The sequence below is a fragment of the Saccharomyces paradoxus genome, chromosome XIII (assembly GCF_002079055.1).
Source record: "Saccharomyces paradoxus chromosome XIII, complete sequence".
NCBI lineage: Eukaryota > Fungi > Ascomycota > Saccharomycetes > Saccharomycetales > Saccharomycetaceae > Saccharomyces > Saccharomyces paradoxus.
Genome location: NC_047499.1, coordinates 881,406 through 909,025, shown reverse-complemented (window position 1 = coordinate 909,025; position 27,620 = coordinate 881,406). Strand labels below are relative to the sequence as shown.

The window sequence follows — 27,620 nt, the reverse complement described above, 5'->3', positions numbered from 1 at the left end:
TAATGAAAACGTATGGATGTCAGTGATACCGTCCACGTAAATCGGTGATCACGGCAGTGATTATTAGATAACGTAAACCCTAATACATGCGAGAGCCTTTTTCATTTGGGATTTTAGGGTGTTCATTTTAATACATTGGCCAAAAAAATCAAAATCTGGTTATCGCGGATGCCATTTCGTTCATTGAGAAGTTGGGCAGACAAAGATGAAATATACGGAATAAAAATTTTTATTCACTACATGAAAACGCTTGGGACAAATGGTTGTCGGGTTTAACTCTTTGTCAAATAGCATATCTCAAAATGCGCAGTAGCAAAGCAAAGACACCCTAACTCTTGCTTGACGTCTTCTACTTCGGACATTGCAAAGTTATAATACCAAGAAGTTTATGTTGAGTAACGGCTCTATATTAAATAAAGTAAAGAGAAAGAAATTAACACCCGGTTTCCTAGTATGAGCAGCTCAAAAATAAATTCATTCATCTTGCCTGTATGAACTGTTATGCGTTGCTACAGTTCGCAACGCGCACAAGGATTTTGATGAACAGTTCACAAAAGAAAAAGAAACGCGCACTTTCTAAAAGAAGAGTTTCTTCTACCGAATTTTCTTTAATCTCCTTGTTCAAGTAGGACGTAGTGCCTTATTTGCATACGACGGACCCATGTTTAAGGCATCGTAAGCATGTCTATTTCCTTGCATATGAGCAAATATATTTGCTTTCTGTTCTAACCATACGTGCCACTCCGTTGATTGAATCAGAGTGGCTTGGGTACTCTTCCACTTTGACCTCCCTTTTTTTTTGCCTTGTTGCGAAGAGCGTTTGCTTCGAAAACCGGGTGCACTTTTATGCACTTTATATATCCCACGAGGAGACTGCGCGAACAACATTGCTTCACCTGACACGGTTCTATTGTTCATAAACAATAAGCCCCTAAAACCTGCATGTACGAGGGTTGACTTATGGTTATTCGCACTTCCTTAGAATTATTTTTAGTATGAAACGGGCTGTTTTCGTCCCTCTGGCTTTGTAACTACCACTAAATAACCCATTTTAGCGTGCCTACGACATGTCGCAAGGGTTTTTTCCTTTGTCTTATTCAAGTAATTATATAAGCGCGCGTAGTCATTTTTTTAGCGAGGCCCTAGGGTATTGTAGTTGTAGTCTGCGGTTTTCATGGCCAGAACAATGAAAAAAAAATTGAACGATCTCGAGCTTTATTGGGGCATAAATCTTATAGATGTGCAATGAGCTAGGAGTATATGCGGTTATATGTAAGATATGCACTGTTGCCGCTATCGTTGGCGCTTTTTTCTTACCTACCCGTGGGGTTGCTCTTGAAACTGAAAAGGTCATGAGCATTTTTTGGTGAGTCTTTTTGGGAAGCAGCATTTTTCTCAAACAAAAAAAAAACCAGGAAAAATAAAGAGGAAAAAACTATAGAATATTACTGGCCTTGAAGTTGTTTAGTAGAAATGTTTTTAATTGCACCCCTTAGTTTAAGATCTAACATCATCTTGATTCGACGCTTTTTTTTTAGAGTTACTTGTTTATATAAATATACTTCATGGTCTGAAGTAATTAATAGAAATTGAGTATATTTTCTTTCGTTATAAGTCGATCAGTACCAGGCAGAAGGAGGGAAAAGCCAAATATAGAAATCCTAGTAAGACCCTCATTGTTAAACATTCGCTGATCAAATTATGGGTAAAATTTCAGAGTTCCTCGGGAATCCAGGTGCTAGACCTGACGTTCATCATAGAGCACCTACTGTTGATTGCAAACAGTACGAAGAATTTGGTGATTCCAACGATTACAAGAACGATGATGTGGTCAGAGTTATCAGCCACAGCGATGAGAGTACTGATGACGAACTTTGTAATGTAAACTTATCAGAAACAGGCGCAATCTTCACGAGTAAAGGTTTCACTGGATTAAGTAAAGGTTTTACAGATAAATCTTTAGATTTTCTAGTACGAGTGGCTGGTTCACAAGCCGTTTTTTTCATCGTTTGGGTTATTCTCATAATCTGGGTGGTGATTGGTATTGTTTATAACGCACCTTTCAATTGGCAGGTTGTTATGCAGGATGGCCAATCGATCCAAAGTTATGTTTGGGACACACTACTGATGAGGCAACAATTGATGAGCACACATGAACAAATTTTGATTTGTGGTAGATTGAAATCGAGATTGGCTTCCTTTAAAAACTACCTAACAAGAAGTACCCCAGAGGAAGAAAAAGCAGAATGCACGGTTGAAGCTAATGAGGTCACTTCTGTTGAAAAGCATATAGACCCATCTGCCATTAACGGAGAACTGCCTGTCGAAAATTGGTACGACCGTTTATCTAATTTAGCAAGTAAATATATGGGTTCAATTGCAGCAATGGTGATATTTTGGATAGGTATTTTCGTTTGGATCGGTTGTGGTGCTATCCCAAAAGATGCAGGCAACACAGCACCTTACACTGGAGAAACTACTGGTAGTAATCCAAGATTGAAAAAGTTCAGTGACGCTTGGCAAATGTATATCAACACTGCTGTTGCAGTCTCCCTTCTGATTTGCACTACTTTCTTACAAAATATAAGAGCAAGACACGATTATTTCACAGGGAAATTTTTGGTTGATATCTTCGATATGGACGAAAAAATCGACTATCGTATAAGAAAGCATTTTAACGATTTCGAGACGCCTCACCCAGTCGTTACCATTGAGTCCAAAAAAAGATCAACCGGGAGAAAAATGATTGATTGGTATGCCGATATTATTGGGACTGGGATTGGTGTTGTGATTGGTGTAGCAGTATTCGCTACTTGGATTGGTATTGGTTCGCCAATGAAGTGGGATGATAATTGGTGGTTGATTATCGGTACATACACAGGTTTAATTGGGTTTTTAGATGGTTTCGTTCTAAGAGAAGTGTACTTCAGGATTGTCCAGCACGAGGAGAAGAATTACTCTGATGTGGCTAGAGAAGACCTTGAACTGTTCCAAGAATTAGGTATTGAATGTCCCGAAGAGTTCACTGGTAAGGCCCCTGAGGTTAACACCGTTGGTTACAGAACATCCCGGTATATTAATAGGATCTGCTCAACTCCTTGGAGTGTTCTGGTATCCGTCGTGATCATCATCGCTTTGATTTGTATTGCTTCCGGTATGCGTTGGAGTACGACAGGTCAGTTGATTGCTAACACGCCAACCATGATTATCGAAGAATTCTTCTTACTAGTTCTGTTGCAAGCACATAATTGGGCTGATCGTCAAAGAAGAGTGGAGGTGACCGCTTTGTACGCACGTAGGCGCATTCTCCTATCATATGTGGAAAAACGTTTCCCAGAGGTTATGGTGTTGGAAAAGTAGCTTTACTGAATATTTTGACATTAGTGGAGAGAATTTCTCAAGTTATTGATGGGCGAATTAATTGTCGCTAGGAGATTTAGGCATTTCTGTACGGAAATAACGATCAACCTTAGAACTTTTATTTAGTTTGTATATACTCCTCTGAGTTTTTATTTTTTCTCTGGGAGCCTAGACATTTAAATTGATATATAATAGATAATAGATCCAGGATAAAGTGTGGTTAATTGATCTTTTTTTTAAGTTGGCCAATGACGTACTGGATGCTTTTTCTTATGACGGAGCAATCCGTGCCGTCACTTGCCGCCATTAAAGTCCTAAACGTGAAAAAAGGACTTCAAGAAGAGAAATATTAAATGGAGCGATCGATGAACATCGCAAAAGCTTAAGCCACCAATTTGGTCGTGCCTGCGGCTATAGTAGCTCCGATGTTTATTTTAATCTGGAATCCCCGTCTTCCAAGACACTAGTATAGGATTACAACCAAAACCGCTATAGTTGCGGCTTCGTCAACATGGCTCCGTCATCACAAATGATTTCCGTTACCTCTATCAGTCTTTTTACGGAAAATCGGTGATATATTTTGACACAATTTATGCTTTCAGGATGTGAGCTTTTCCCGCTGACTAAACATTCTTCCGCTGACTAAAGAATTCCCCTCTCTGCTTATATGTCCGCCTTTGACGCGATGGCCACACTATCAACTTTCGCATCTGGAAATAGGTACGGCAATATAGGAGAAAAAGAAAAGCGAAAAGAAAAAAGAGTGCCAACAGTTCTCGAGATGAAGCCCATTCAAGGTTTCGTATAAATTCAGTAAATTAAATCTCGTTTACTACAGTGGTGACATTCGCATATCCATCTTGAAAGAAGAGGTTGAGCATAACAAGAAAAAAATCAAAACCATGTCTTATCCTGAGAAATTTGAAGGTATCGCCATTCAATCGCACGAAGATTGGAAAAACCCAAAGAAGACAAAGTACGACCCAAAGCCATTCTACGATCACGATGTTGACATTAAGATCGAGGCATGTGGTGTCTGCGGCAGCGATATTCATTGTGCAGCTGGCCATTGGGGCAACAAGAAGATGCCTTTAGTCGTCGGCCATGAAATTGTTGGTAAAGTTGTCAAGTTAGGGACCAATTCCAACAGTGGACTGAGGATCGGCCAACGTGTTGGTGTAGGTGCTCAAGTTTTTTCATGCTTGGAGTGTGACCGTTGTAAGAGTGATAATGAGCCATACTGCACCAAGTTTGTGACCACTTACAGTCAACCTTATGAAGACGGCTATGTGTCACAGGGTGGTTATGCAAATTACGTTAGAGTTCATGAACATTTCGTGGTTCCCATCCCAGAAAATATCCCATCTCACTTGGCTGCTCCACTATTATGTGGTGGTTTGACCGTTTTCTCTCCATTGATTCGCAATGGTTGCGGTCCAGGCAAAAAAGTTGGTATTGTTGGTTTTGGTGGTATCGGCAGTATGGGTACATTGATTTCTAAAGCTATGGGGGCAGAGACATATGTTATTTCTCGTTCTTCAAGGAAGAGGGAAGATGCGATGAAGATGGGCGCTGACCACTATATCGCTACATTAGAAGAGGGAGATTGGGGTGAAAAATACTTTGATACCTTCGACCTGATTGTAGTTTGCGCATCGTCCTTAACCGATATTGACTTCGATATTATGCCAAAGGCCATGAAGGTTGGTGGTAGAATTGTCTCAATCTCTATACCAGAACAACATGAGATGTTGACGTTGAAGCCATACGGCTTAAAGGCCGTTTCCATTTCTTACAGTGCTCTAGGTTCTATCAAAGAATTGAAGCAGCTCTTGGAATTAGTCTCTGAAAACGATATCAAGATTTGGGTAGAAACATTGCCAGTCGGTGAAGCTGGTGTTCACGAAGCTTTTGAAAGGATGGAAAAAGGCGACGTTAGATATAGATTTACTTTGGTCGACTACGATAAAGAATTTCCAAACTAGGTTCTCTTTTGGGAGACTTCTTTTCTTGTGAGACTCATTCCAAATGTCGTTCCTTTTTTAACTGTGCCATGCTTTGGCTCTGTATATAGGAGTACAGTTTTATTCGGTATAGGTTACATTTCAAACTTTTTTTTTATGTTTATAAAGTATTATTTACATATAAACAACTCGTACAATTATTTTTGTTTTTTTCTCATTTTCTCGTTGTAAAACACCTTAAAGGTGAAGAGGAAAACTTACCATATAATTACAAATAGGTGCACGCTATGGGGTATCGGACAAATCAGTGCATTATTAAGCTACCAAAGCAATAGCACCAATGGCAAAAACTTTCATGTTAATGTTCAGGAACGTACCAGCATTTTGCTTTGCCGTGCTGACAGTAAATGTTGTGCTTTGTTTAGCAGATGAGGATGTTCCATGAATGGATGCGGCAAGTTTAGTAGTAGATCCGGTTGCCTTTTTAGTGGATGAAATTAGTTGCGATGTTGATAACAACTTTTTACTTGAAACAATTATCGTTTCAAGGGTAGTTTCACCTTTGCCGACTGGACTTGCCGAAGACCTCGCAATAGTTGAAGTGTCTTTTGTTGTTTTAGTCGATTTACTCTTCGTTCCGTCAACAGTTGTGTTTCCAGTAACCTTGGTTGCTGGTGAATGGGTTACTGGTGAAGCATTTTCTTTAACAGATCTGGTTTCAGTAACCTTGGTTGCTGATGAATAGGTTGATGAAGGGTTTGTCTCCATGGATGCTTTTCCTGTAAGATCTGTTGTTGGTGAGGTCGTTTCTGCAAAGGTTGATGAGCCCCTTACGATTCTAGATTCTGGTACAATTTTTGCAGTTTTTTGAGAAGTCCTTGTATCTCTGGAATTTTCTGAAGACGTGAATGTTCCAACATTATTTATTTTAGTGCTGGTGATATGTTCTGTTACATCTCCACTCGTGGTCAATGTTGCTTCTTTTTCTGGGCAAGTAGTGGCAGTAGAAGTATTAATATCTGTTACAGTAATAAATGTGGTTGTGTTTCTGCCTTTGACGCAACCACCTGAACAGCTTGTAACTGTTTCTGCAATAGTGATCTCCCTACTTATAATTGCTGTTTTAGTAATATTGGAAGTGACACTAGCTCTGCTGCAATTGGCAGTTGAGGTTAATGTTACAATTTGTTTAGCAGTAGTTAAAAAAGTTGTATCATCAGAGATACTTGTGGGTGAGGTGAATGTTGAACTTGAAGAAGCAAATGTAGTGTGATTAGGGAGAGACGTTGCAATTGTGGAGACAATTGAGGAATTTTCAGACCTATGGATACTAGGAGCGACTAGAATGGAGCTAGGAGTAGTCGATTTGCTTACAAATTGTGATGAAGAAACGCTGGAAGTGGTTAAATTGCGGGCTGCTAATGAAGAACTGGCGTCACTACTTACTAACGGTGCGCTGGAAGTGCGTAAAGTGGAAGCTGGTGACGCGGAATCGGTAACTAAACCAGCTGCGCTTGACGAAGATCTATCAACCGTAGAATTACTTGTGAATGGGGTACCAGTAGTCCTGCTAGGAATAGTTGAAGAAGCTCCTGAAGGAACCGAAGTGGAAGTAGCTGGAGAAGTTCCAGGGGCGAGAAAGCTAGAATCTGCTAATGATGAGCTAATTACAGTCGCATTACTTACAAGTGGTGCACTAGTGGTGGCAAAGCTGGGAGTGGTTAACGAAGTATCGGAGCTAACGGAGCTAGATGAGACTGTTGGTACACTAAAACTACTTGCAGTATTGGTCTCTGATGAAGAGCGGACAGTAGCTTTATTGCTCAAAAATGATGCGCTAGATGTGGCCAAATTGGAGGTGTTTGTAGCTTCAGAAGGAGTCATACTAGAGACCATTGATGAAACTCCTGAAGTTTTTGTACTGCTAGCTATCAGTGAGGCGCTTGTAACAGTTGGATTATTGTCTGATGACGCACTAGAGCTAGTTAGACTAGAGGAAATTGACGAAGCTTCTGAAAAAGCGATACTAGACCGGGCTGATGGAAGTTGAGAAGCGCTTAAACTGATAGATGTCAATGCAGAACTTGCAACGGTTGAACTATTGACGAATGGCGCTCTAGATCTGGTCAAACCAGCGGAAGCAGATGAAGTTTTAGAATTGGCGAAGCTAGAACTACTTGACGAAGCTTCAGAGGTAAGCGAGCTAGATGTGGCTGATGGTATGGTAGAGACGGTTAAATTGTAACCAAATGACAAAGAACTTTCAATGACTGAATTGCTTGCTAATGGCTCACTAAACGATCTTAGACTAGAAGTTACTGACGGAGCCTCTGTAGTAACTAAGCTAGAAGTAGTTGATGCAGCTTTAGAGGTGTACAACCTAGAACTTGCTAAGCTATATATCGCCCGTGAACCTTCTGAACTCACCGAGCTGGATGACGTCGATAAAGCTTCTGAACTTACCGAGCTGGATGACGTCGATAAAGCTTCTGAACTTACCGAGCTGGATGTCATCGATGAACCTTCTGAACTCACCGAGCTGGATGACGTCGATAAAGCTTCTGAACTTACCGAGCTGGATGTCATCGATGAACCTTCTGAACTCACCGAGCTGGATGACGTCGATAAAGCTTCTGAACTTACCGAGCTGGATGACGTCGATAAAGCTTCTGAACTTACCGAGCTGGATGTCATCGATGAACTTGCTAATCCAGATGTTGTGGACAAACTAGAGGTCACAGAGCTAGATGCCATGGACAAAGCTTCTGAAGTCGTTAAGCTGGAAGTGATCGATGAAATCGTAGAGGTAAATGGCAGGGCTGAAGAAACAGTCGAGCTGGAAGTGGCTGAAAGTTCAGATATATTCAAGCTAGAAGCGGTTGAGGATCTTTCAAATGTACTAGATGCAGCTCTAGACGTTGGCAAATTGGAGGTTATGAGGCTGGAAGTACTCGATAGCAATGAGGCAGGCGAAACATCAGACGTGGAAGTAGAAATTTCTTTCGAAGAATCGAAAGTAGTGCTGACTGAAGCAGCAGCCGGTTTTGAGGAATTTGGCTCGGAGGAAGATAAAAGTTCAGTAAGCGTGGTAGATGTAGAGGATGTGACTGCAGTTGTATCAGAGGATAAGACAGACGTTTCTAGGACAGGAGACTCTCCTGATGGCTCTGAAGAGGAACCACTTCCACTTGATGAACTGATTTGCGAGGAAGATGTTTGGCTAATGCTACTGCTTATGGAGCCAGCCGCTGTAGTGGGGCCGGGTGATTGTGTAGTTGTGGAGGAAGGAGCACTGTATGAGTTTGAAGGATCAGGAGTCGATGATTCGATATTGTTGAACGATGTACTAGGGATATCGGATGATGTGTATGAAAAAGAAGAAAGAATGGACGCCAATGACTCCGATGATAGAATTGAGGCAATTGTATCGGAGGAGAGCGACGAGCTAGAAGTGAGTTCGGGTATAACAGAAGAAACCAATGTACTAGAACTGCTTACAACAATTTCTGGGGTAGTAGTAGATGTAGTACTTGTACTTGTTGTACTTGTTTTGCTCGTTGTGCTAGTGGTAGTGGGGGTAGTTGTACTGGTGGTGCTACTAGTGGTAGTCGTACTACTATGCGACGTAGTGGTTGCTGTGGTCGATTTTGAACCAGATGAACCCATTTTGATACGGCGCTACCCTTTTTTCGTGGACAGCTTTCCATAACAGAAGAATATATAAATTGACGAGAACTAAAACCACCAACTCTTGTGAGTGAGACTTTATATAAAATAAATATTTCATTTTTGAACTCCGATCCACTTGCAAGAGGGAGCCTGGGCATGAACAGAGACTAAGAAAACATGCTCTTTAGAAATTTTACTGATAACTACTGAGCTGTCTTCGTGAGATGCTTATTTTTACGTGAGTTCTAAGTCGCCGTGGACTGACACCTTCGCTGAATTCAAAGCAGGGATTGCAAACGAGCTTCTTAAAAAAGTTTATTTTCGATCAGATCTGCGGATGCTCAAAAAAAAATTCGCCTTAACGAAAGGCACGCAATTTTGGAATAATGTTAAAAAATAGAGTAATTTTTTGCGATACAATTGTACTAGAGTTAAATTTTAGTAAAAAAGGTGCAAGAGGTGGTATAATGCTTGAGCTACATCTCCTTCGATCAAGAAAACTAAAGCACCTTTTACGTTCAATGCGAAAGAATAATGGAACGAACGCCTGCGTTTGGAAGATACGTACTCTAAATAGATCACATACTTTTTCATCCTTGTTGTTCTGTTCTCCTTCCCATTAAGAATCAGTCTTGAGCGGTATATAAAATAAAAAACTGGATGTGAATACAAAAGCCTTGCTTGCCCGTTATGTCTGTCCTATTGAATACGTAGGTAATGTTAATTGCGTAGCGATGAAGTAAAGACCAAGGCTCAGGAGTGCATTTACTCTTTAGGACCTTTTCGATGGAGGCTTAGTAAAATAGAAAAAGCTTGGTTTACTCGAATCTTGAGGCCCCCTCTTGGATAGCATTACTGCTAGCTCCATAGCACCAGAATACGCATGTCTTTCTAAACAATGAGGTAGGCGGTATACGAAAAAAGAAAGTTCTTGCTTATTGCGTTCCTGTCGTCCAATTAATCAATTGACATTGGCAAAGGATATGACTATCGTATAGAAGGAACTGTTTAGAAAAAGATAGCTTATTCAGGAACGTGCCTGAACAAGTTCTTGCTCCCCACAGGTAAAGAAAATTTAAAATGGCCGCCAGATAGCAGTGCAGAAAGGTCTTGCCAACCGAAGGTGCTGTTTATACTCCAAAAGGAAAGAGCAAACTTAACAAAATCAACTACTCAAACGGGCAGCATGAGATCGGAAGTTAAAACTATGAAGAAGATAAAAGGAAACCTTCAGGAAGTTTTTTCCAACTTAGTGATCTAATGAAGTCAGCTATCACTTTTTTGGCCTACGCGCTTTATGTGACGCAGTAGTTCGTGCCACTTTAAACTTTCTTGTGCCTTGGCACCTTTTGTCTGTATACGAAGAAGATCGATCAAACAAGAACGAGGAGATCTCGGAACAAGATATGACAGGGTTTAAAGTTTCTTCTTTTTTTTCATATTCTGGAATTGTCCCGCTTTTTCAACGTAGGAAGGGAACGAGCTTGAGATAAGTTAAAAATTATACTTACATATCTATGCCGGTTTATTATACGCGAACTTTCGCTACATTAGGTTCCCTCTCATGTTGGTTGTGTTTGCAAGGTTCCTTCTATTTTGTTTTCTTGTTTCTCTCACAACTCTTTTAGGTTGTCTCTTCATGTACTCTATGTAATGAATGAGTAGGCTTTGACACCCGAGATCTTCCGTCAATGGTGGAATATTATGCAATCCAAATGATCCTTGATCCGTGCAATACTCGCCAAGAATTAAGTGGCCTTCCTGAGAAACCCACCTGAAAAGAGATGTTGAGAACTCTCTAGTATAGTGAGCAGCTACGAACCTCTGACCTTTTTGATCTTTTTGGTCAGTGGGTATCCTTTTTTTGGCAGTCCTGATGGCATCTTCATCGAAACGGTTAACTTCATAATCTTCTAACAAAGTTAGTTTATAATGATCGTTGATGACAACAGGCGAATAAGTGACATGCCACCGAAGATTTAAATTATTTACTTTAGTGTCTAAATCCCTGTATCCTTCTCGATGAGCCATTGCTAGTGAGTTGGGCTCCGTAGACATGGCCCCTAAAAAGTTGTAAGTTATGTTTATTTGGCTAACATTTTTATATATGTCATAAAGGGGCACTTTGTACAATACTAATCCGTTGTTCGAGGAAACGATTTTTGCTACAGCATAGGGGGGAGGTTCCTCTGCCGTCCTTAAAATAAATTTGAAAATTTTATATGACAGTACATTGTTGACCGTCTTATTGTGACTACCTCTTTTACCAAATGGTAAGGTGGAATTAATTATTTGGAATAGTGGAATACCAATTGCATCTCGACTCAGCTCATTCGAATTCTTTTTAGTGTTTTCGAAATTTTCAAGCGATTGCTGAGATGGAAACATGAAAAACCCATCCTCGCCGTTTATCTCGGCTATGGGCATTCTTCTTTCCCTATTAAAATGAAAGCACTCCGGAAGGGTCTTGCTATCGGACATTTCAATCTTCAATCTCTGCTCATCTTTAAGCCCATCTGCTGCTTTCTTCAGAAGGTATCTACTTATTGCACCCATATTCAAGCTGTTCCTCAAAACCTTGTAATTGCGGCTTAGAACTTCTTCTGATTTTCTTTATCCTGGTGAAATGTGCCAAATCTATAGTAGTAGGAAGCACTGTCATAGTTACTTTCTTCTTTTATATTGTTTCATACCATTAGCTAAGCCTATTTTTTTTTTTAAAAGGGTCCATTTGCGCCCCTGCTGCGCCAAAAAATATTCATGCGCCCTGTCATCTATCGCCCACAAGGCTAAAACCAGTGGGACTTTATCACCGACCACAATGTAGTAATAAGAAGGCAAGTTGATGCGCGTTGGTCGTTATCAGACTTTAGGCGGTGTATTTTTCGGATAAACATACTCTTAATTATGCCAAATACCTAACCAAAAGGCACTTCAGGTTGCTTCCAACTTTCGTACTCTAAGCGATTAACCTTTGGGGCAAAGCGGGCAGGCAGTTAAGACCGTAAAGAAACAAGGGGATGAAATGGCGCGGTAGAAACGGCAATTGGCTTTCCTTGGGTTATCAAAGGGTTCAGAAAATTCTCGAAGAGGGTATGAGGTTACATTGCTCGATATATGCCGCTCGTCATCTCATGCTTTGAGCGTACATCTCATAAAAAAAAGGGAAACATCTGTAGATCTTACAGAAGAAGTCATCCATGATTACGTCTATGCTGACTACCAGGTAATTCGTACAGGCACGAACGATTCTTTTTTCATATAATCGAATTTCAAATTATAATTCGTATTAATGTATATTTATATGTTCTTCTTAGGCGAGTTCTGCTGTAACTGATCTGATTTCAAAAATCTTGCTTTGACAGACGTTCTGCAATAGTGGACGGATGTAAGTTTTTGGCTATTTTGTTACAAGAAAAACACAACAATTTCCAATGGTTCATCATTTGATCAATACTTTTCATTCTAAAAGTCTATATTTACGGGTGTACATAGGTATAAATATATGAATGAATCCATTTATTAAGGTTAAGAAAGCGTTACATCGTAAAGCGGTAATCATGGCTGCTCAACTTTAACATGGTCACCATTCTTGGCAGAAGATTTCAAAAATGCATCCACACAAGCCAAGTGGTGGAAGGCAGTTCTAGGTGAGCCTAAGTATAGGGATTTGTCTTTCTTGCTGACGGCCTCATGGAAGTTCAAAAATTCAGCGTTAACGCCGAAACTTTCATCGTTGTCGACCTTGAAAGTTTGTTCGTCGCCGTTATCTTCAGCTGAACCCCCTAATTTAACTTTTACGACGGGGTTCTTCTTATCCGACAAATCGACGGTAACGGTACCATTCTTACCATAAACTTTCAAGAAAACAGATTTTTCGGTAGCACCAAATGCAGAGCCATAAGTAAAACTTCCAATTACCTCTGCATCCTTTAGCTGAACGGTAGCAAAGACGATGTCATCAGCACCGGAACGTTCACGCACTTGTCTGGTTAATGCAGAAACAGATCCGAATTCACCAAGTAAGGAAATAACAAGAGCTAATTGATGGACACCACCATCTGATAAAAATCCGCCAATGTGTTCTGGTTTTTGTCTCCAGGTTGTAGTCAAATATTTATTTTGAGTAACAAATGGACCGGTGGAATTGTGGGTGAATGCTACAACAGGACCGATTTTCTTGATCTGCTCCTTCGCTATCTTAATACATGGTAAATATAACCAATTTTCAGCCACGCCCACGGGTAATGGGGTGGACTCTGCCAATTCGACAATCTCTCTTGCTTGGTCTAAGTTGGCGGCGATTGGTTTTTCTAAAATAACTGGTTTACCTGCTTTGACTGCCTTCTCAACAATATCAGCGTTAAATTGGGCAGGTAGCAAAGCGTCAATGTAGTCAACATGAGGATCCTTCAAAATCTCCTCTAGGTTATCGTAAACCTTATTTTCAGGAATGTTAGCGGTCTTCGCAAAATCTAAAGCTTTTTCCTTATGTCTATTGAAGGCGGCAGCGACTTTGAACTTGTCAGGAAATTCCTGGTAGGATGGCAGATGTCTATCTCTGGCAAAAATACCTGTACCAACTATACCGACGTTTAATGGGGACATTTTTTTTTTGTAGCTATTATCTCACTTTTCGAAACCGAGAAATGCTTATGGCCTGGTCAATTTATCGAAACAAGTATGTTTGAGTAAGTTCGAAGGTATATTTAGAATAGGTAGTTCTTTTTATACACGAACACGTATGTATTGTGATACATAATTATGCTGAATTTTCAACGGGGGATAACTCCGTTTATTTTCCGGCGGAGGGTGGAATTAAGCGGTGTTATTACTAGATTTAAAAGCCAACGTAATGAAGTGCACGTCTTTTTAATTTTGAATGAGAAGTGAGACTACGTACTAAGTTATTCTATTATTGTTATCTTTATATGTAAAAAACTCGACTGCTGTGAGAGATTCTTTTGGTCTTGCTTTGACTATAGCTCAGGTGGAAACGATTCTTTGTATCTAGACCTAAATGTATTTAGCAACGGCTTCACCATCATAAATTGTAAAAGGCGTATCCTTGCCTACGATGGCGATTGAAAGATTGTCTACTGTCAAGGCTTCGTCTCTTAGAGACTGGCTGATAGCCTCGACGCCGGCTTTGATGAGCTCGTCAGGGTTCCCGTCAATTTTTATGAACGTGTCTAAAGTTCTCTCTAGATAGGTCTTTGCCCCTTGACTTCTTGCGCCAATAGCTGTACCGTATAGTTCTGTGACATTCCCGGAGGGTTGGAATTCTAAAAGATGAGCACCGCTCTTGTCATACCCGATGATCAACAAACCAACACCGTAGGGTCTGCCCCCATAGGACTGTGTATTCTTCTGTGCTTTATCGCAAAGCAAATGACCTGCTCTCTCGACGGCGAGCTTCCTGTTAAAAACTAAACTGGAATAATTACACTGTTGTCTCAAATAATTACTTAAAACTCTGGCATCTGGAGCCAACCCGGCTAACGAAAGCCCCATGTGCTCGTCACATTTAATGATCTTTTTCTGGTATGATGACAATTCGTCTGCATTTCTTTTCAACGCTACCAAAACAGCATGAGTGTTCGAACGTAACCCCACAGTGACGCTCCCTTGTTTAATAGCTTCCAATGCGTATTCCACTTGGAAAAGACGGCCAGTAGGAGAAAAAGTGACTGTGTCCCCGTCGTAATTGTTTCTGAACATGTTTGTAAATATATGAAAACTTAGTTCAATGTGTTCTTACCCACTTCCCTTGAATTTATCAATTGATTAATACAACCAAATAAATGTAGTGGCGTCTTGGCTCTTTCCATCCTTTGACGATACCTTTTGGATTTTTAATTTTGCCACTGTATAATAGGGTAATTATTCATAGGGTAATTTAAGTTTTTTAGTAGGTCATCCACAATTATACTAGGTGTTTAGAAATTTCGAAGATACTTTTTCTAGGTCAGGAGGACCTAACCCTGACCCTTTTTTTCTTCTTTATATTTCTTCTGAGTAGCAACTAATAGAAATTAATATTGACTGCATAGAGAAGTACGATGACACAATAGTAAGTGAATCATCTAAACATATATCGCCTCTTTGAGTTGCCATTAAGCATGAAGGAAGTGGCACAAGAATACAAAGTGTCTGCTGTCATACCGACCCTTTTGAAGAATTGGATACTGCGTATAGTGTATGCTACATTGGACCATATTCCTCCTTTTGTGTGGGAAATTCTACATGTCATCACTGATATTTATTTCTTTTGGGTTCAAAAATTGGTTAACTATGTGAGGCCACATTCGAGAGTCATTTATTACAATGCTATTAAGAAGTTAGACGAGTGTGATACGTATCAAATGTGGTGTCAACAAGCGTCTGTAGTAGATGAAATAACAGGCGCAAATTTATGGCGGCGGAATTTCTTTTCGAGAAGGTACGACTTCAATTCTGTCATTGAACAGTACACCATACTGGAAAACATGTTAAGGGAGGAGAAGTATGATGTAGTTAAGGAAAAGTTCTCGACTACAGGGCCTTGTATGTTGAGGAATTTTGCAGGAATTGGAGATAAGAAGTTGTTCACAAAATCTTTGATGGGTACAAAGTTGCTTATAGAACAATACTTGACCCGGATATTGGAAGGCCTCGATATACTAAATAGTCAGACTTTGACGCCAACGTCCTTTTTCCAAAGATGTAAGTTGTCACTGGGTACTACAGCGTTGATCTTGCAAGGTGGTTCATTGTTTGGGCTGTTTCACCTGGGAGTGATTAAAGGTTTATTGTTGCAAGATCTGATGCCTAATATCATAAGTGGCAGTTCTATGGGGGCGTGCGTCGCAAGTTTATTCGGTTGCTTATCCAATGAACAACTGAAGCAGCTATTGACCGATGACAACCTCTTGAATATCATCAAGAATGATGTAGATTTATTAAAAAGTTGTGGATACGGTAATTTAGAGCAGCATCTAAACCTGGGAACTTTAATTCAAAATCTGATACACCACGGTTACTCTCAAGACGTCTATCTTTTTATCCGATTTGTGATGAAGTACATTGTTAAAGAAAAAACTTTTGAAGAAGTTTATCAAATCACCGGAAAAGTTTTTAACATTGTTATTCATCCAACGGATAAATCATGCCCTAATTTACTAAATTATGTTACGACGCCGAACGTATTAATTAAGTCTGCCATTGAATGTTCACTTGGTTCTGGTGTAATCTCGCAAGATACATCATTGTTATGTAAAAACTTAGAAAATGAAATCGAGCCATTTCTTAACATCAATAAGGATAAACAAGTTAAATTTTTGACCCCAGAAAATGCTACCAATCCGAATATAACGGAGAGCCCCTATACTAGGTTAACGGAACTATTCAATGTTAATAATTTCATTGTTTCTTTGGCAAGACCGTACTTGGCACCATTAGTGGTGAATGATTTGAAGCATGAAATCAAAACATCAAAATATTATTATTATAAGCATTATCCGAATATGCCTCCTATAAAGGCAAACACAGTAGGAAAAACACACAGCTCCTCTTCGCAATCACCTATAAAGGCAGCAGCTGTCGAAGAGCTCGAGGCAGAGCCTTTAATGAGCCCTGCAACCCCAAGTTCGGCAGTCAATGATTCGGCAGAATATATTATCCCAGAATTAGGCATACCGCAGTTGAATTTTACTGAAATGGAACCGCTGGCGTTTAAATTTAAGTATCACTTGGAGAGAAAATTAAAAAACATCGCCACTATGGAGTTTCGACATAGGATGGAGGTACTGGACAATCTAGGCTTATTGTGCTCATTGATAAAAAGGCTGATCATTGATGAGAAGACTCCCAGATCGGCTACGGAGATTGCAGTGGTACCCAGGATGAAAAGTTTGTCATTAACAAGAATTATTGAAGGTCAATTGAATAATATTCCATATTGGATAAAATCAGGTGAACGAAGCACGTGGCCCGCATTAGCTTTAATCAAAACAAGATGTGCAGTCGAATTTAAATTAGACGACATAATAAGGGCAAGAAGGAGTAGGTAATGGGGTCACCACTTTTCTGTTACCATTTTTGATAGAGCTTGATTGCATGTATTTTCATTGATATTATATTTAAAATATATTCAGTTATAGTAAAAAAAGAATACGAATAAATATTCTAACTCGCATATAATATTTTGGTTTCATTTAGCGATAAAATAGTTTTGTTGATTCCTTCTCATTCAGATACAGGTATTCATTCTCAACAACGTGTAGGCTCGTGTTTGAGGTTGTTGCAATGGGTGCACCGCCCCTGCAAACGTGCAATGAGCCAGTTACGTCTCTCGCAAACCCGGTCTTCAAAGGATTCAGGTTCAAATTAATCATTGATTTAATAAAGGAAGATTTGTAGAAATTTTGCAGATTGGAGGAATGAACAGGAACATCGTATTCATCTATATTGAAAACGTCCGAATTGGAAACAATTATTAGTACTTGGCATTGCCTCAAAAGAGGTGTGATGAACTTATTATTTAATTCTGAGTAAGTTAAACCGCTTATTAGGGACAATAATAATTCTGGCTGTTCTATGACAACGATGGTGTCGGTTGGGTTATTTTGTACAGCAGCCGAGAACTTTGCCAGTAAGTCACCTAGTATTTTATCTTTTGGCTTATTCAGGATGTTACTAACGATGAAGTCGGACAGAAAATCTAAAACACAGTAGTTGTTAGATGGGATCTTCAGCTTGTGTAATGAATTCATAAAATGGCTCTGTTCGTGGATAAACGACGCAAGAACAGCATGAGAGCGAATCGACGAAGGTAGCCTCGATAAAGAAGATTCATTAAGAGAGTTCGGGGAACCTAAAATGTGCGTTTCTATCAATGCGTTGATCAGCCATAGCGGTTGAGTGGAGGATTGATGGGTGATGAAGAATAAGTTGTGAGAGTTGCTATCTTGGAAAAATTGGGCAGGAAGCACTGATTGGTCACTGAATAAGACCAAATCTTGTCTTTGAACACCACTCATAAATGTCTATTTAGTTATGTTGGCAGGAGTTATCGACCGATTTCGCCTACTTTCTACCAGTTTCATTTTCATTTAGCACTTTTTTTTTTCATTTTTCATCCTGCTCATCGCCTATCAATTCATGTTTGAGAGGTGCAAAGATGGCATACTATAGATGTGAAAAGCTAAAGCAAGGCAAAGCCCACGAGACAAGCACCGGCTTTAGACCCAAAATTGGAGATGAAGATTAAGAACGAATTGCAACTCCTTCAGTATGCGTGTTCCAGCGGCCAAGGATGAAAATCTATCTAAGTCCCTCAAAATTTAAGAAATATACATAATTACATGCTCACGCTCGAAGAACATAACATGTGCTTTGTATACCTTACGTTCATTAACAATACATTCCATGTTTCATCAATCTTGTTTATTTGTAGAGTAAATTTTTTATGTTTGGTTCTATGACGGACACAAAAAGTAAAATAATTTAAGAACTATCAAATCAATAGAAGAAAACAGGAATAAAATGACAAAGTGAAGATAAAGACTAATCTATTACATTATGAAGAATGGAATCCACCCCTTTCAGTGCAACTTGGTTCGGTGGCTTGATATTAATTCTTTCAAGCTGTCCCTTTAGTGGCAAAACAATACCATCGCATATTCTTACCCGGTGACAAGTTTTGCCTTCACACTTTTTTAGGGAGAACTGACTGACCTCCGCCCAAAGGATAACTTGAAAGTACCACTACGACTTAACGTCCAATAGCTTAACTAGTACAGCAAGTTTGTATCGCCAAGAACGCACATCAGCAAAACAATGGGTGGCATACTTAAGAACCCACTGGCCCTATCACCGGAGCAGCTAGCGCAGCAGGATCCAGAAACGCTTGAGGAATTTAGGAGACAGGTTTATGAAAATACGCAGAAAAATGCGAAATTGACATCGCATAAAAGAAACATACCGGGACTAGGTCATGCAGAAGAAGAAGAGGCGGAAATAATCGGGACGTCGAAGACCTTCCTTCCAAAGGACACACTGTCGCTGAAACACGAGCAGGACATGTTGGCCAAGATGACACCGGAGGAGCGAGTTCAATGGAATCAAAGGAATTTAGCAGAAAATGAAGTAACGAAAAAGCAGTTCCAAGATATCCATATAGACGAGCCTAAGACCCCCTACCAGGGCGCTGTAGACCCTCACGGCGAATACTACAGAGTAGATGATGACGAAGATGAGGATAGTAGTGATAAAAAACCTAGTCAGGTGGCAAACGACGATATCGACGATTTGTCCCTGGGGGAACCGGAATTTGAAATTAAAGAGAACAAACAGCCGGATATTGAGACGAATGACGAGAATGATGAAGACTCACCCGAGGCTAGGCATAAAAGATTTGAAGAAATGAGGAAAAAGCACTACGACGTAAGGGCTATTTTCAATAAAAAGTCTCGTGAAGCGGCGGAGGATGATGACGAGAATGATAATACGACAAAAGAACAATAAAACATGACACCTTTATAACGTTTACCTATACTAAATATATCCCATTTTTTGTATTCTTCTTGGTACATAAACGTGCACTGTTTGTTATCACGCGAAACGAACTGTATTTTTAACAAGTTTTATACATGAAAAATTTCCCATCGATGAGCTGTGATCGGCAAGTGAGAGTGCTGTTTCATCACTACCACTAGCCCTGGAAACATATATCCCTCACCATAAATCTGTGCACTTACTTAACTTGATGAGCAGCACGAAGAAGTTCAAGAAGGTTGAGAAACCTCTATCGCAAACCAGACATTATTCTCTCTGCATTCCCACGACATTGGTATCGGACTGTTGCAACCTCTCACAAATCACACATAAAGTATACCAAGTGGCCAAGTTTGCATCGCTATTTAATGTTTCTGAACTTGTCATCCTTGAGGACGATTTCCTGGCTAATGCCACCAAGAAAAAAATCTCCACCGCCAAATTAATACTGGCACTTTTACAATACTTTGTCACGCCTCCATATCTTCGCAATACTGTCTTCAACGAAAAATTTAGGCCTTATTTGAGTGCTGCTTCAAAATTGCCAAGGCTATCCGCACTTCCTTTCACCAGGTACCAAAAGCAAGATCACGGTCGGTATAGAGAGGGTCTCACCATCAAAATGCAGAAACCCACGTTGGCTCGCAAAAAGACAGGTAAGGCATTCAAACAAACCAAATACATTAATATAGGAAAAAGCGAGGCAATGACCCTACAAAGTCAATTAGTGCCGATAAACGCAAGGGTCACCATCGACACAGTAACAAGGAAAATCGTGTCCCCTCAGGAAGCTTACGGTGATTTCACCGGATTGGAGTCGCAGTATGGCTACTATACTCGTATAGCTTCATCATTCACAGATTTGTTCATGAAGGGCCCTTTGAAAGAGGGGTATACACAATCAATATATGTTCCGTTAACCACGGGAGACACACCTATCCCTGAATTATCATCACTTCCTGCTGTAGGGACTGATTCTAACATTCTACTGGTGTTCTCCGCGTGGGATACTCTTACGCGAGCATTCAAACTGGACCAGGATCAATTCGTAGATTGTCAAGGTCCTCAAGAATTCTTTGACGCTCAGTTACCATGCCCCGTATCCAATTCGGACATCGTGGATGCCATTCCCATGACGCTAACTACACTTTCAACTGTATTCTAATCTGAAATTACCTTTACGCAATGGATAAGTACGTATATATTAGAGACGCAATCGTTATCATTACTGTCACTTTCCTCTACTCGTTGGAAACGACCAAGCTTTTTTTTCGCATTTTTTTCGCCGTTGAAAAATTTTTCAATGAGAAAAAGTGCTTTGAAAGGAATGAAAAATTAGCTACTGGTTTGCAGTTGCACTTATTAGCAAAGTAGTATAAAAGGGAAAAAAGGAGAACAAGGCACATATTTGCAAACTTCACACAATAGCCTGCCAAGCCCAAGATCCACGAAAATGTCCCGTTTTTTTTCGTCTAATTACGAATACGATGTTGCCAGTTCTTCATCCGAAGAAGATCTTTTATCTTCTTCTGAGGAAGATTTGTTAAGCTCTTCCTCCTCTGAGTCTGAATTGGACCAAGAATCTGACGACTCCTTTTTCAATGAAAGTGAAAGCGAAAGTGAAGCTGATGTAGACTCTGATGACTCTGATGCAAAGCCTTATGGACCTGACTGGTTCAAAAAATCCGAGTTCAGAAAACAAGGTGGAGGCTCAAATAAATTTTTGAAAAGCTCCAACTATGATTCCAGTGATGAAGAATCCGATGACGAAGATAACAAGAAGGTGGTCAAGTCTGCCAAGGAAAAATTATTGGACGAAATGCAAGACGTTTATAATAAGATCTCTCAAGCTGAGAATTCTGATGACTGGTTGACCATCTCCAATGAGTTTGATCTGATCTCGCGTCTCTTAATTAGGGCTCAACAACAAAACTGGGGGACTCCAAACATTTTCATCAAAGTTGTTGCCCAAGTGGAAGACGCTGTGAATAATACCCAACAAGCTGACTTGAAAAATAAAGCTGTTGCAAGAGCTTATAACACCACAAAGCAAAGAGTCAAGAAGGTTTCCAGAGAAAATGAAGACTCAATGGCTAAATTCAGAAATGATCCTGAATCCTTTGATAAGGAACCAACTGCAGATTTGGATGTTTCTGCTAATGGATTCACAATTTCTTCGTCTCAAGGCAATGACCTTGCCGTACAAGAAGATTTCTTCACCAGATTACAAACAATAATTGACTCAAGAGGTAAGAAAACCGTTAATCAACAATCCTTGATTTCTACTTTGGAGGAGTTATTAACTGTAGCTGAAAAACCATATGAATTTATAATGGCTTATTTGACTCTGATTCCATCAAGATTCGATGCCTCAGCTAATTTATCTTACCAACCAATTGATCAATGGAAATCTTCATTTAATGATATCAGTAAATTATTGTCTATTTTAGATCAGACTATTGACACTTACCAGGTTAACGAATTTGCTGATCCAATCGATTTCATTGAAGATGAACCTAAAGAAGATTCTAATGGTGTCAAGAAGATTTTGGGTTCCATTTTCTCATTTGTTGAAAGATTGGACGACGAATTCATGAAATCCCTATTAAACATTGATCCTCATTCCAGTGATTATTTGATTCGTTTAAGGGATGAACAATCAGTCTACAATTTGATCTTAAGAACTCAGTTGTACTTTGAAGCTACTTTGAAAGATGAACACGACTTAGAGAGAGCATTGACACGTCCATTTGTAAAAAGATTGGATCATATCTACTACAAATCCGAAAATTTGATAAAAATTATGGAAACCGCTGCTTGGAATATCATACCTGCTCAATATCAATCCAAATTCACTTCAAAAGACCAGCTCGATTCCGTTAATTATGTTGACAATTTGATAGACGGATTATCGTCAATCTTGTCCAAGCAAAACAATATTGCTGTCCAAAAACGTGCTATTTTATACAACATTTACTATACTGCATTAAACAAAGATTTCCAAACTGCTAAAGATATGCTATTAACTTCTCAGGTTCAAACTAATATCAACCAATTCGATTCCTCTCTTCAAATTTTATTCAACAGGGTTGTTGTTCAATTGGGTTTATCCGCGTTCAAATTATGTTTGATTGAAGAATGTCATCAAATTTTGAATGATCTTTTGTCAAGTTCTCACTTAAGAGAAATTTTGGGTCAACAATCCCTACACAGAATTTCCATCAATTCCAGTAACAACGCTTCTGCTGATGAGCGTGCTAGACAATGTTTACCATATCACCAACACATTAATCTAGATTTAATTGATGTCGTCTTCTTAACATGTTCCTTGTTGATCGAAATCCCAAGAATGACTGCATTCTACTCCGGTATTAAGGTCAAGAGAATCCCATACTCTCCAAAATCTATTCGTCGTTCTTTAGAACACTACGACAAATTGAGTTTCCAAGGTCCACCGGAAACTTTGAGAGACTATGTCTTGTTTGCTGCCAAATCAATGCAAAAGGGCAGCTGGAGAGACTCCGTTAAATACTTAAGAGAAATAAAGTCTTGGGCTTTACTACCAAACATGGAAACGGTATTGAACAGTTTAACCGAAAGGGTACAAGTTGAATCTTTAAAGACTTACTTCTTTTCTTACAAGAGATTCTATTCAAGCTTTTCTGTCGCTAAACTAGCCGAACTGTTTGATCTTCCAGAAAATAAAGTGGTTGAAGTCCTGCAATCTGTTATCACAGAATTGGAAATCCCAGCCAAAGTAAACGATGAGAAAACCATCATCGTTATCGAAAAGGGTGACGAAATTACTAAATTGGAAGAAGCCATGGTAAAATTAAACAAAGAATATAAAATCGCTAAAGAACGCCTTAACCCACCATCAAATCGTCGTTAACCAATAGAATTACAAACTACTCCGAAAAAGCATTCTTATCAAAAAATCATTGTAGATAGAAGAATAACATCAGCAACTAAAAGAATATAGGAAGAGAGTAAGCAGGGGAAAATCAGCCATATACACTTTTGCTTTTTATCCTTAATATTTGCTCATCTTTTTTTTTTCGATTCTTTTAACGATCTCTTTATTTTTAGTTTTAGGGTTTGAATCTAATCGTCTTCACTGTACATTACACATAAGCAAACATATAGTTTTTTTTGTTACGTAAACACTCTTTATATTATAATACAAACTATTAGACTTTAAGAGGAGCGGGAGATGTGTGGTTTATAATCCATAAAATAATATTCTCGAATTATATAGATTATAAATGCCGATCGTTAATCTACTACTCTGTAATGAAATATCCGTTTGAGATTCAAAAAATAAGGTAGCATTCAAGGACCATAGTAATAGTATGGACAATGGGAAATCGGTATTATCATCATGACGCACGATAACAATTCTTTGCAGAAATTGAAAAATTTTTCATTTTCTACTCTGGAAGAAAAGAAAAATGAAATTCACTAAAATATAGGAATATTAATACTAGACGGTCCAAAAATCAGTATAGTTTTATAAAGAGCTATAATAGTGATCGTAATTTTGAGCGGTTCAGGTTTTGACTGGCTAATAGACTAAGTAGATCAAAGTGGCAGGTAGCCCAAACAAAAGTAGTTAGCTTGCACGCCACTTTATCATAACGACACGTGATTTCAACTGTGACTAGAGCCATCGCTATGTCTGCTTTACCGGAAGAAGTTAATAGCACACTACTTCAAATTGTGCAGGCATTTGCTTCTCCTGACAACCAAATACGTTCTGTGGCTGAAAAAGCTCTTAGTGAAGAATGGATTACCGAAAATAATATCGAATACCTTTTAACTTTTTTGGCTGAACAAGCCGCTTTCTCCCAAGATACAACGGTTGCGGCATTGTCTGCCGTTTTGTTCAGAAAACTAGCATTAAAGGCTCCTCCTTCTTCGAAGCTCATGATTATGTCCAAAAATATCACACACATTAGGAAGGAAGTTCTTGTACAAATTCGTTCTTCTTTATTAAAAGGGTTTTTGTCGGAAAGGGCTGATTCAATTAGACACAAATTATCTGATGCAATTGCTGAGTGTGTTCAAGACGACTTACCTGCTTGGCCAGAATTGTTGCAAGCTTTGATTGAATCTTTGAAAAGCGGTGACCCAAATTTCAGAGAATCGAGTTTTAGAATTTTGACCACCGTACCTTATTTAATAACAGCTGTTGATATCAACAGCATCTTACCAATTTTTCAATCGGGTTTCACTGATGCAAGTGATAATGTCAAGATTGCTGCAGTTACGGCTTTCGTAGGCTATTTTAAACAACTACCCAAATCTGAGTGGTCCAAATTGGGTGTTTTATTACCAAGCCTTTTGAATAGCCTACCAAGGTTTTTAGATGATGGTAAGGACGACGCCCTTGCATCGGTTTTTGAATCATTAATCGAATTAGTGGAATTGGCACCAAAACTATTTAAAGATATGTTTGACCAAATAATACAATTCACTGATATGGTCATAAAAAATAAAGATTTAGAGCCTCCAGCAAGAACTACTGCACTTGAGCTATTAACTGTTTTCAGCGAAAACGCTCCTCAAATGTGTAAATCGAACCAAAATTACGGACAAACTTTAGTGATGGACACTTTAATCATGATGACGGAGGTATCCATAGATGACGATGATGCAGCAGAATGGATAGAATCTGACGACACCGATGATGAAGAGGAAGTTACATATGATCATGCTCGTCAAGCTCTTGATCGTGTTGCTTTAAAACTGGGTGGCGAATATTTGGCTGCACCGTTATTCCAATATTTACAGCAAATGATCACATCAACCGAATGGAGGGAAAGATTCGCGGCCATGATGGCCCTTTCTTCTGCAGCTGAAGGTTGTGCTGATGTACTAATCGGCGAGATCCCAAAAATCCTAGATATGGTAGTTCCTCTGATCAACGATCCTCATCCAAGAGTACAATATGGATGTTGTAATGTTTTGGGTCAAATATCTACTGATTTTTCACCGTTCATTCAAAGAACTGCACACGATAGAATTTTGCCGGCCTTAATATCTAAGTTAACATCAGAATGCACATCAAGAGTTCAAACGCACGCCGCAGCGGCTCTGGTTAACTTTTCTGAATTCGCTTCAAAAGATATTCTTGAGCCTTACTTGGACAGTCTATTGACAAACTTATTGGTTTTATTACAAAGCAATAAACTTTACGTACAAGAACAGGCTTTAACAACCATTGCATTTATTGCTGAAGCGGCAAAGAATAAATTTATCAAGTACTACGACACTTTGATGCCATTATTATTGAATGTCTTGAAGGTTAACAACAAAGATAATAGTGTTTTGAAAGGTAAATGTATGGAATGTGCAACTCTGATTGGTTTCGCCGTCGGTAAGGAAAAATTTCATGAACACTCCCAAGAGCTGATTTCCATTTTAGTCGCTTTACAAAACTCAGATATCGATGAAGATGATGCACTCAGATCATACTTGGAACAAAGTTGGAGTAGGATTTGTCGAATTTTGGGGGATGATTTTGTTCCTCTATTACCAATTGTTATACCACCCTTACTAATTACTGCAAAAGCAACACAGGACGTCGGTTTGATTGAAGAAGAGGAAGCAGCAAATTTCCAGCAATATCCAGATTGGGATGTTGTCCAAGTTCAGGGAAAACACATTGCTATTCACACATCCGTCCTTGACGATAAAGTGTCTGCCATGGAGCTATTGCAGAGCTACGCGACACTTTTGCGTGGCCAGTTTGCTGTATATGTTAAAGAAGTAATGGAAGAAATAGCTTTACCATCGCTTGACTTTTACTTACATGACGGCGTTCGTGCTGCAGGAGCAACTCTAATTCCTATTTTATTGTCTTGTTTACTTGCCGCTACCGGTACTCAAAGCGAGGAATTGGTGTTGTTGTGGCATAAAGCTTCCTCTAAATTAATTGGCGGTTTAATGTCAGAACCAATGCCAGAAATTACGCAAGTTTATCACAACTCATTAGTCAACGGTATTAAAGTCATGGGCGAAAACTGTTTAAGCGAAGATCAACTAGCAGGATTTACTAAGGGCGTCTCTGCTAACTTAACTGACACTTACGAAAGAATGCGGGATCGCCATGGTGATGGAGATGAATATAATGAAAATATCGATGAAGAGGAAGACTTTACCGACGAAGATCTTCTCGACGAAATCAACAAGTCTATTGCAGCCGTTTTGAAAACCACAAACGGTCATTATCTAAAGCATTTGGAAAGTATATGGTCTATGATAAACACATTTCTATTAGATAATGAGCCAATTTTAGTCATTTTTGCATTAGTAGTAATTGGTGATTTGATTCAATATGGGGGTGAGCAAACTGCTAGCATGAAGAACGCATTTATCCCAAAAGTTACTGAGGGCCTGATTTCTCCTGACACGCGTATTCGTCAAGCTGCTTCTTACATAATCGGTGTTTGTGCCCAATATTCCCCATCTACATATGCTGACGTTTGCATACCGACTTTAGATACACTTGTCCAGATTGTCGACTTTCCAGGCTCTAAGCTGGAAGAAAATCGTTCTTCCACTGAGAATGCCAGTGCAGCCATCGCCAAAATTCTTTATGCATACAATTCCAACATTCCTAACGTAGACACGTACACGGCGAATTGGTTCAAAACATTACCAACAATTACAGACAAGGAAGCTGCCTCATTCAACTATCAATTTTTAAGCCAATTGATTGAAAATAATTCACCGATTGTGTGCGCTCAATCTAATATCCCCGCTGTAGTTGATTCGGTCATACAAGCCTTAAATGAGAGAAGTTTGACCGAAAGAGAGGGCCAAACTGTGATAGGCTCAGTTAAGAAATTGTTGGGATTTTTGCCTTCTAATGATGCTATGGCAATTTTCAATAGATATCCAGCTGATATTATGGAGAAAGTACATAAATGGTTTGCATGAAGAATTTAATAGAAAAAAAAAACAATGTTAAGTAGTTCTGTAAGGAATATTAAATGAATATTGTATTTTTTGATAACGTAAAAAACACATAAAGTAACAATACTATGGCCTTTTTAATCTACCGGTGGTAATAGCGAATAGAATCTT

The 27,620-nt window shown here is 39.2% G+C and overlaps 12 protein-coding genes across 12 annotated transcripts; 7 read left to right on the top strand and 5 right to left on the bottom strand.

Moving 5' to 3' along the window:
* Positions 1–1,701: 1,701 nt before the first annotated feature.
* On the top strand, positions 1,702–3,360 carry FET4 (Fet4p; the record flags this gene model as incomplete). The annotated part of the gene is made up of 1 exon (XM_033912731.1): positions 1,702–3,360. The coding sequence occupies one exon, from the start codon at positions 1,702–1,704 to the stop codon at positions 3,358–3,360; it is 1,659 nt and encodes a 552-aa protein (XP_033768622.1).
* A 902-nt stretch (positions 3,361–4,262) lies between these two features.
* ADH6 (NADP-dependent alcohol dehydrogenase) lies at positions 4,263–5,345 on the top strand (the record flags this gene model as incomplete). The annotated part of the gene is made up of 1 exon (XM_033912730.1): positions 4,263–5,345. The coding sequence occupies one exon, from the start codon at positions 4,263–4,265 to the stop codon at positions 5,343–5,345; it is 1,083 nt and encodes a 360-aa protein (XP_033768621.1).
* Positions 5,346–5,639: 294 nt separating this feature from the next.
* Positions 5,640–8,990, bottom strand: SPAR_M04330 (uncharacterized protein; the record flags this gene model as incomplete). Its single annotated transcript, XM_033912729.1, has 1 exon — positions 5,640–8,990. The coding sequence occupies one exon, from the start codon at positions 8,988–8,990 to the stop codon at positions 5,640–5,642; it is 3,351 nt and encodes a 1,116-aa protein (XP_033768620.1).
* A 1,548-nt stretch (positions 8,991–10,538) lies between these two features.
* On the bottom strand, positions 10,539–11,549 carry DIA1 (Dia1p; the record flags this gene model as incomplete). Its single annotated transcript, XM_033912728.1, has 1 exon — positions 10,539–11,549. One exon carries the CDS (start codon positions 11,547–11,549, stop codon positions 10,539–10,541), a length of 1,011 nt encoding a protein of 336 aa, XP_033768619.1.
* Positions 11,550–12,551: 1,002 nt separating this feature from the next.
* Positions 12,552–13,601, bottom strand: SPAR_M04310 (uncharacterized protein; the record flags this gene model as incomplete). Its single annotated transcript, XM_033912727.1, has 1 exon — positions 12,552–13,601. The coding sequence occupies one exon, from the start codon at positions 13,599–13,601 to the stop codon at positions 12,552–12,554; it is 1,050 nt and encodes a 349-aa protein (XP_033768618.1).
* Positions 13,602–14,009: 408 nt separating this feature from the next.
* Positions 14,010–14,714, bottom strand: PRE5 (proteasome core particle subunit alpha 6; the record flags this gene model as incomplete). The annotated part of the gene is made up of 1 exon (XM_033912726.1): positions 14,010–14,714. One exon carries the CDS (start codon positions 14,712–14,714, stop codon positions 14,010–14,012), a length of 705 nt encoding a protein of 234 aa, XP_033768617.1.
* Positions 14,715–15,115: 401 nt separating this feature from the next.
* TGL3 (bifunctional triglyceride lipase/lysophosphatidylethanolamine acyltransferase) lies at positions 15,116–17,044 on the top strand (the record flags this gene model as incomplete). The annotated part of the gene is made up of 1 exon (XM_033912725.1): positions 15,116–17,044. The coding sequence occupies one exon, from the start codon at positions 15,116–15,118 to the stop codon at positions 17,042–17,044; it is 1,929 nt and encodes a 642-aa protein (XP_033768616.1).
* Positions 17,045–17,188: 144 nt separating this feature from the next.
* ELP6 (Elongator subunit ELP6) lies at positions 17,189–18,013 on the bottom strand (the record flags this gene model as incomplete). Its single annotated transcript, XM_033912724.1, has 1 exon — positions 17,189–18,013. One exon carries the CDS (start codon positions 18,011–18,013, stop codon positions 17,189–17,191), a length of 825 nt encoding a protein of 274 aa, XP_033768615.1.
* Positions 18,014–18,812: 799 nt separating this feature from the next.
* Positions 18,813–19,499, top strand: GLC8 (PP1-complex regulatory subunit GLC8; the record flags this gene model as incomplete). Its single annotated transcript, XM_033912723.1, has 1 exon — positions 18,813–19,499. The coding sequence occupies one exon, from the start codon at positions 18,813–18,815 to the stop codon at positions 19,497–19,499; it is 687 nt and encodes a 228-aa protein (XP_033768614.1).
* A 241-nt stretch (positions 19,500–19,740) lies between these two features.
* Positions 19,741–20,694, top strand: UPA2 (putative methyltransferase; the record flags this gene model as incomplete). The annotated part of the gene is made up of 1 exon (XM_033912722.1): positions 19,741–20,694. The coding sequence occupies one exon, from the start codon at positions 19,741–19,743 to the stop codon at positions 20,692–20,694; it is 954 nt and encodes a 317-aa protein (XP_033768613.1).
* A 288-nt stretch (positions 20,695–20,982) lies between these two features.
* On the top strand, positions 20,983–23,421 carry NIP1 (translation initiation factor eIF3 core subunit c; the record flags this gene model as incomplete). Its single annotated transcript, XM_033912721.1, has 1 exon — positions 20,983–23,421. The coding sequence occupies one exon, from the start codon at positions 20,983–20,985 to the stop codon at positions 23,419–23,421; it is 2,439 nt and encodes an 812-aa protein (XP_033768612.1).
* Positions 23,422–24,203: 782 nt separating this feature from the next.
* On the top strand, positions 24,204–27,473 carry PSE1 (importin PSE1; the record flags this gene model as incomplete). The annotated part of the gene is made up of 1 exon (XM_033912720.1): positions 24,204–27,473. One exon carries the CDS (start codon positions 24,204–24,206, stop codon positions 27,471–27,473), a length of 3,270 nt encoding a protein of 1,089 aa, XP_033768611.1.
* Positions 27,474–27,620: the final 147 nt, after the last annotated feature.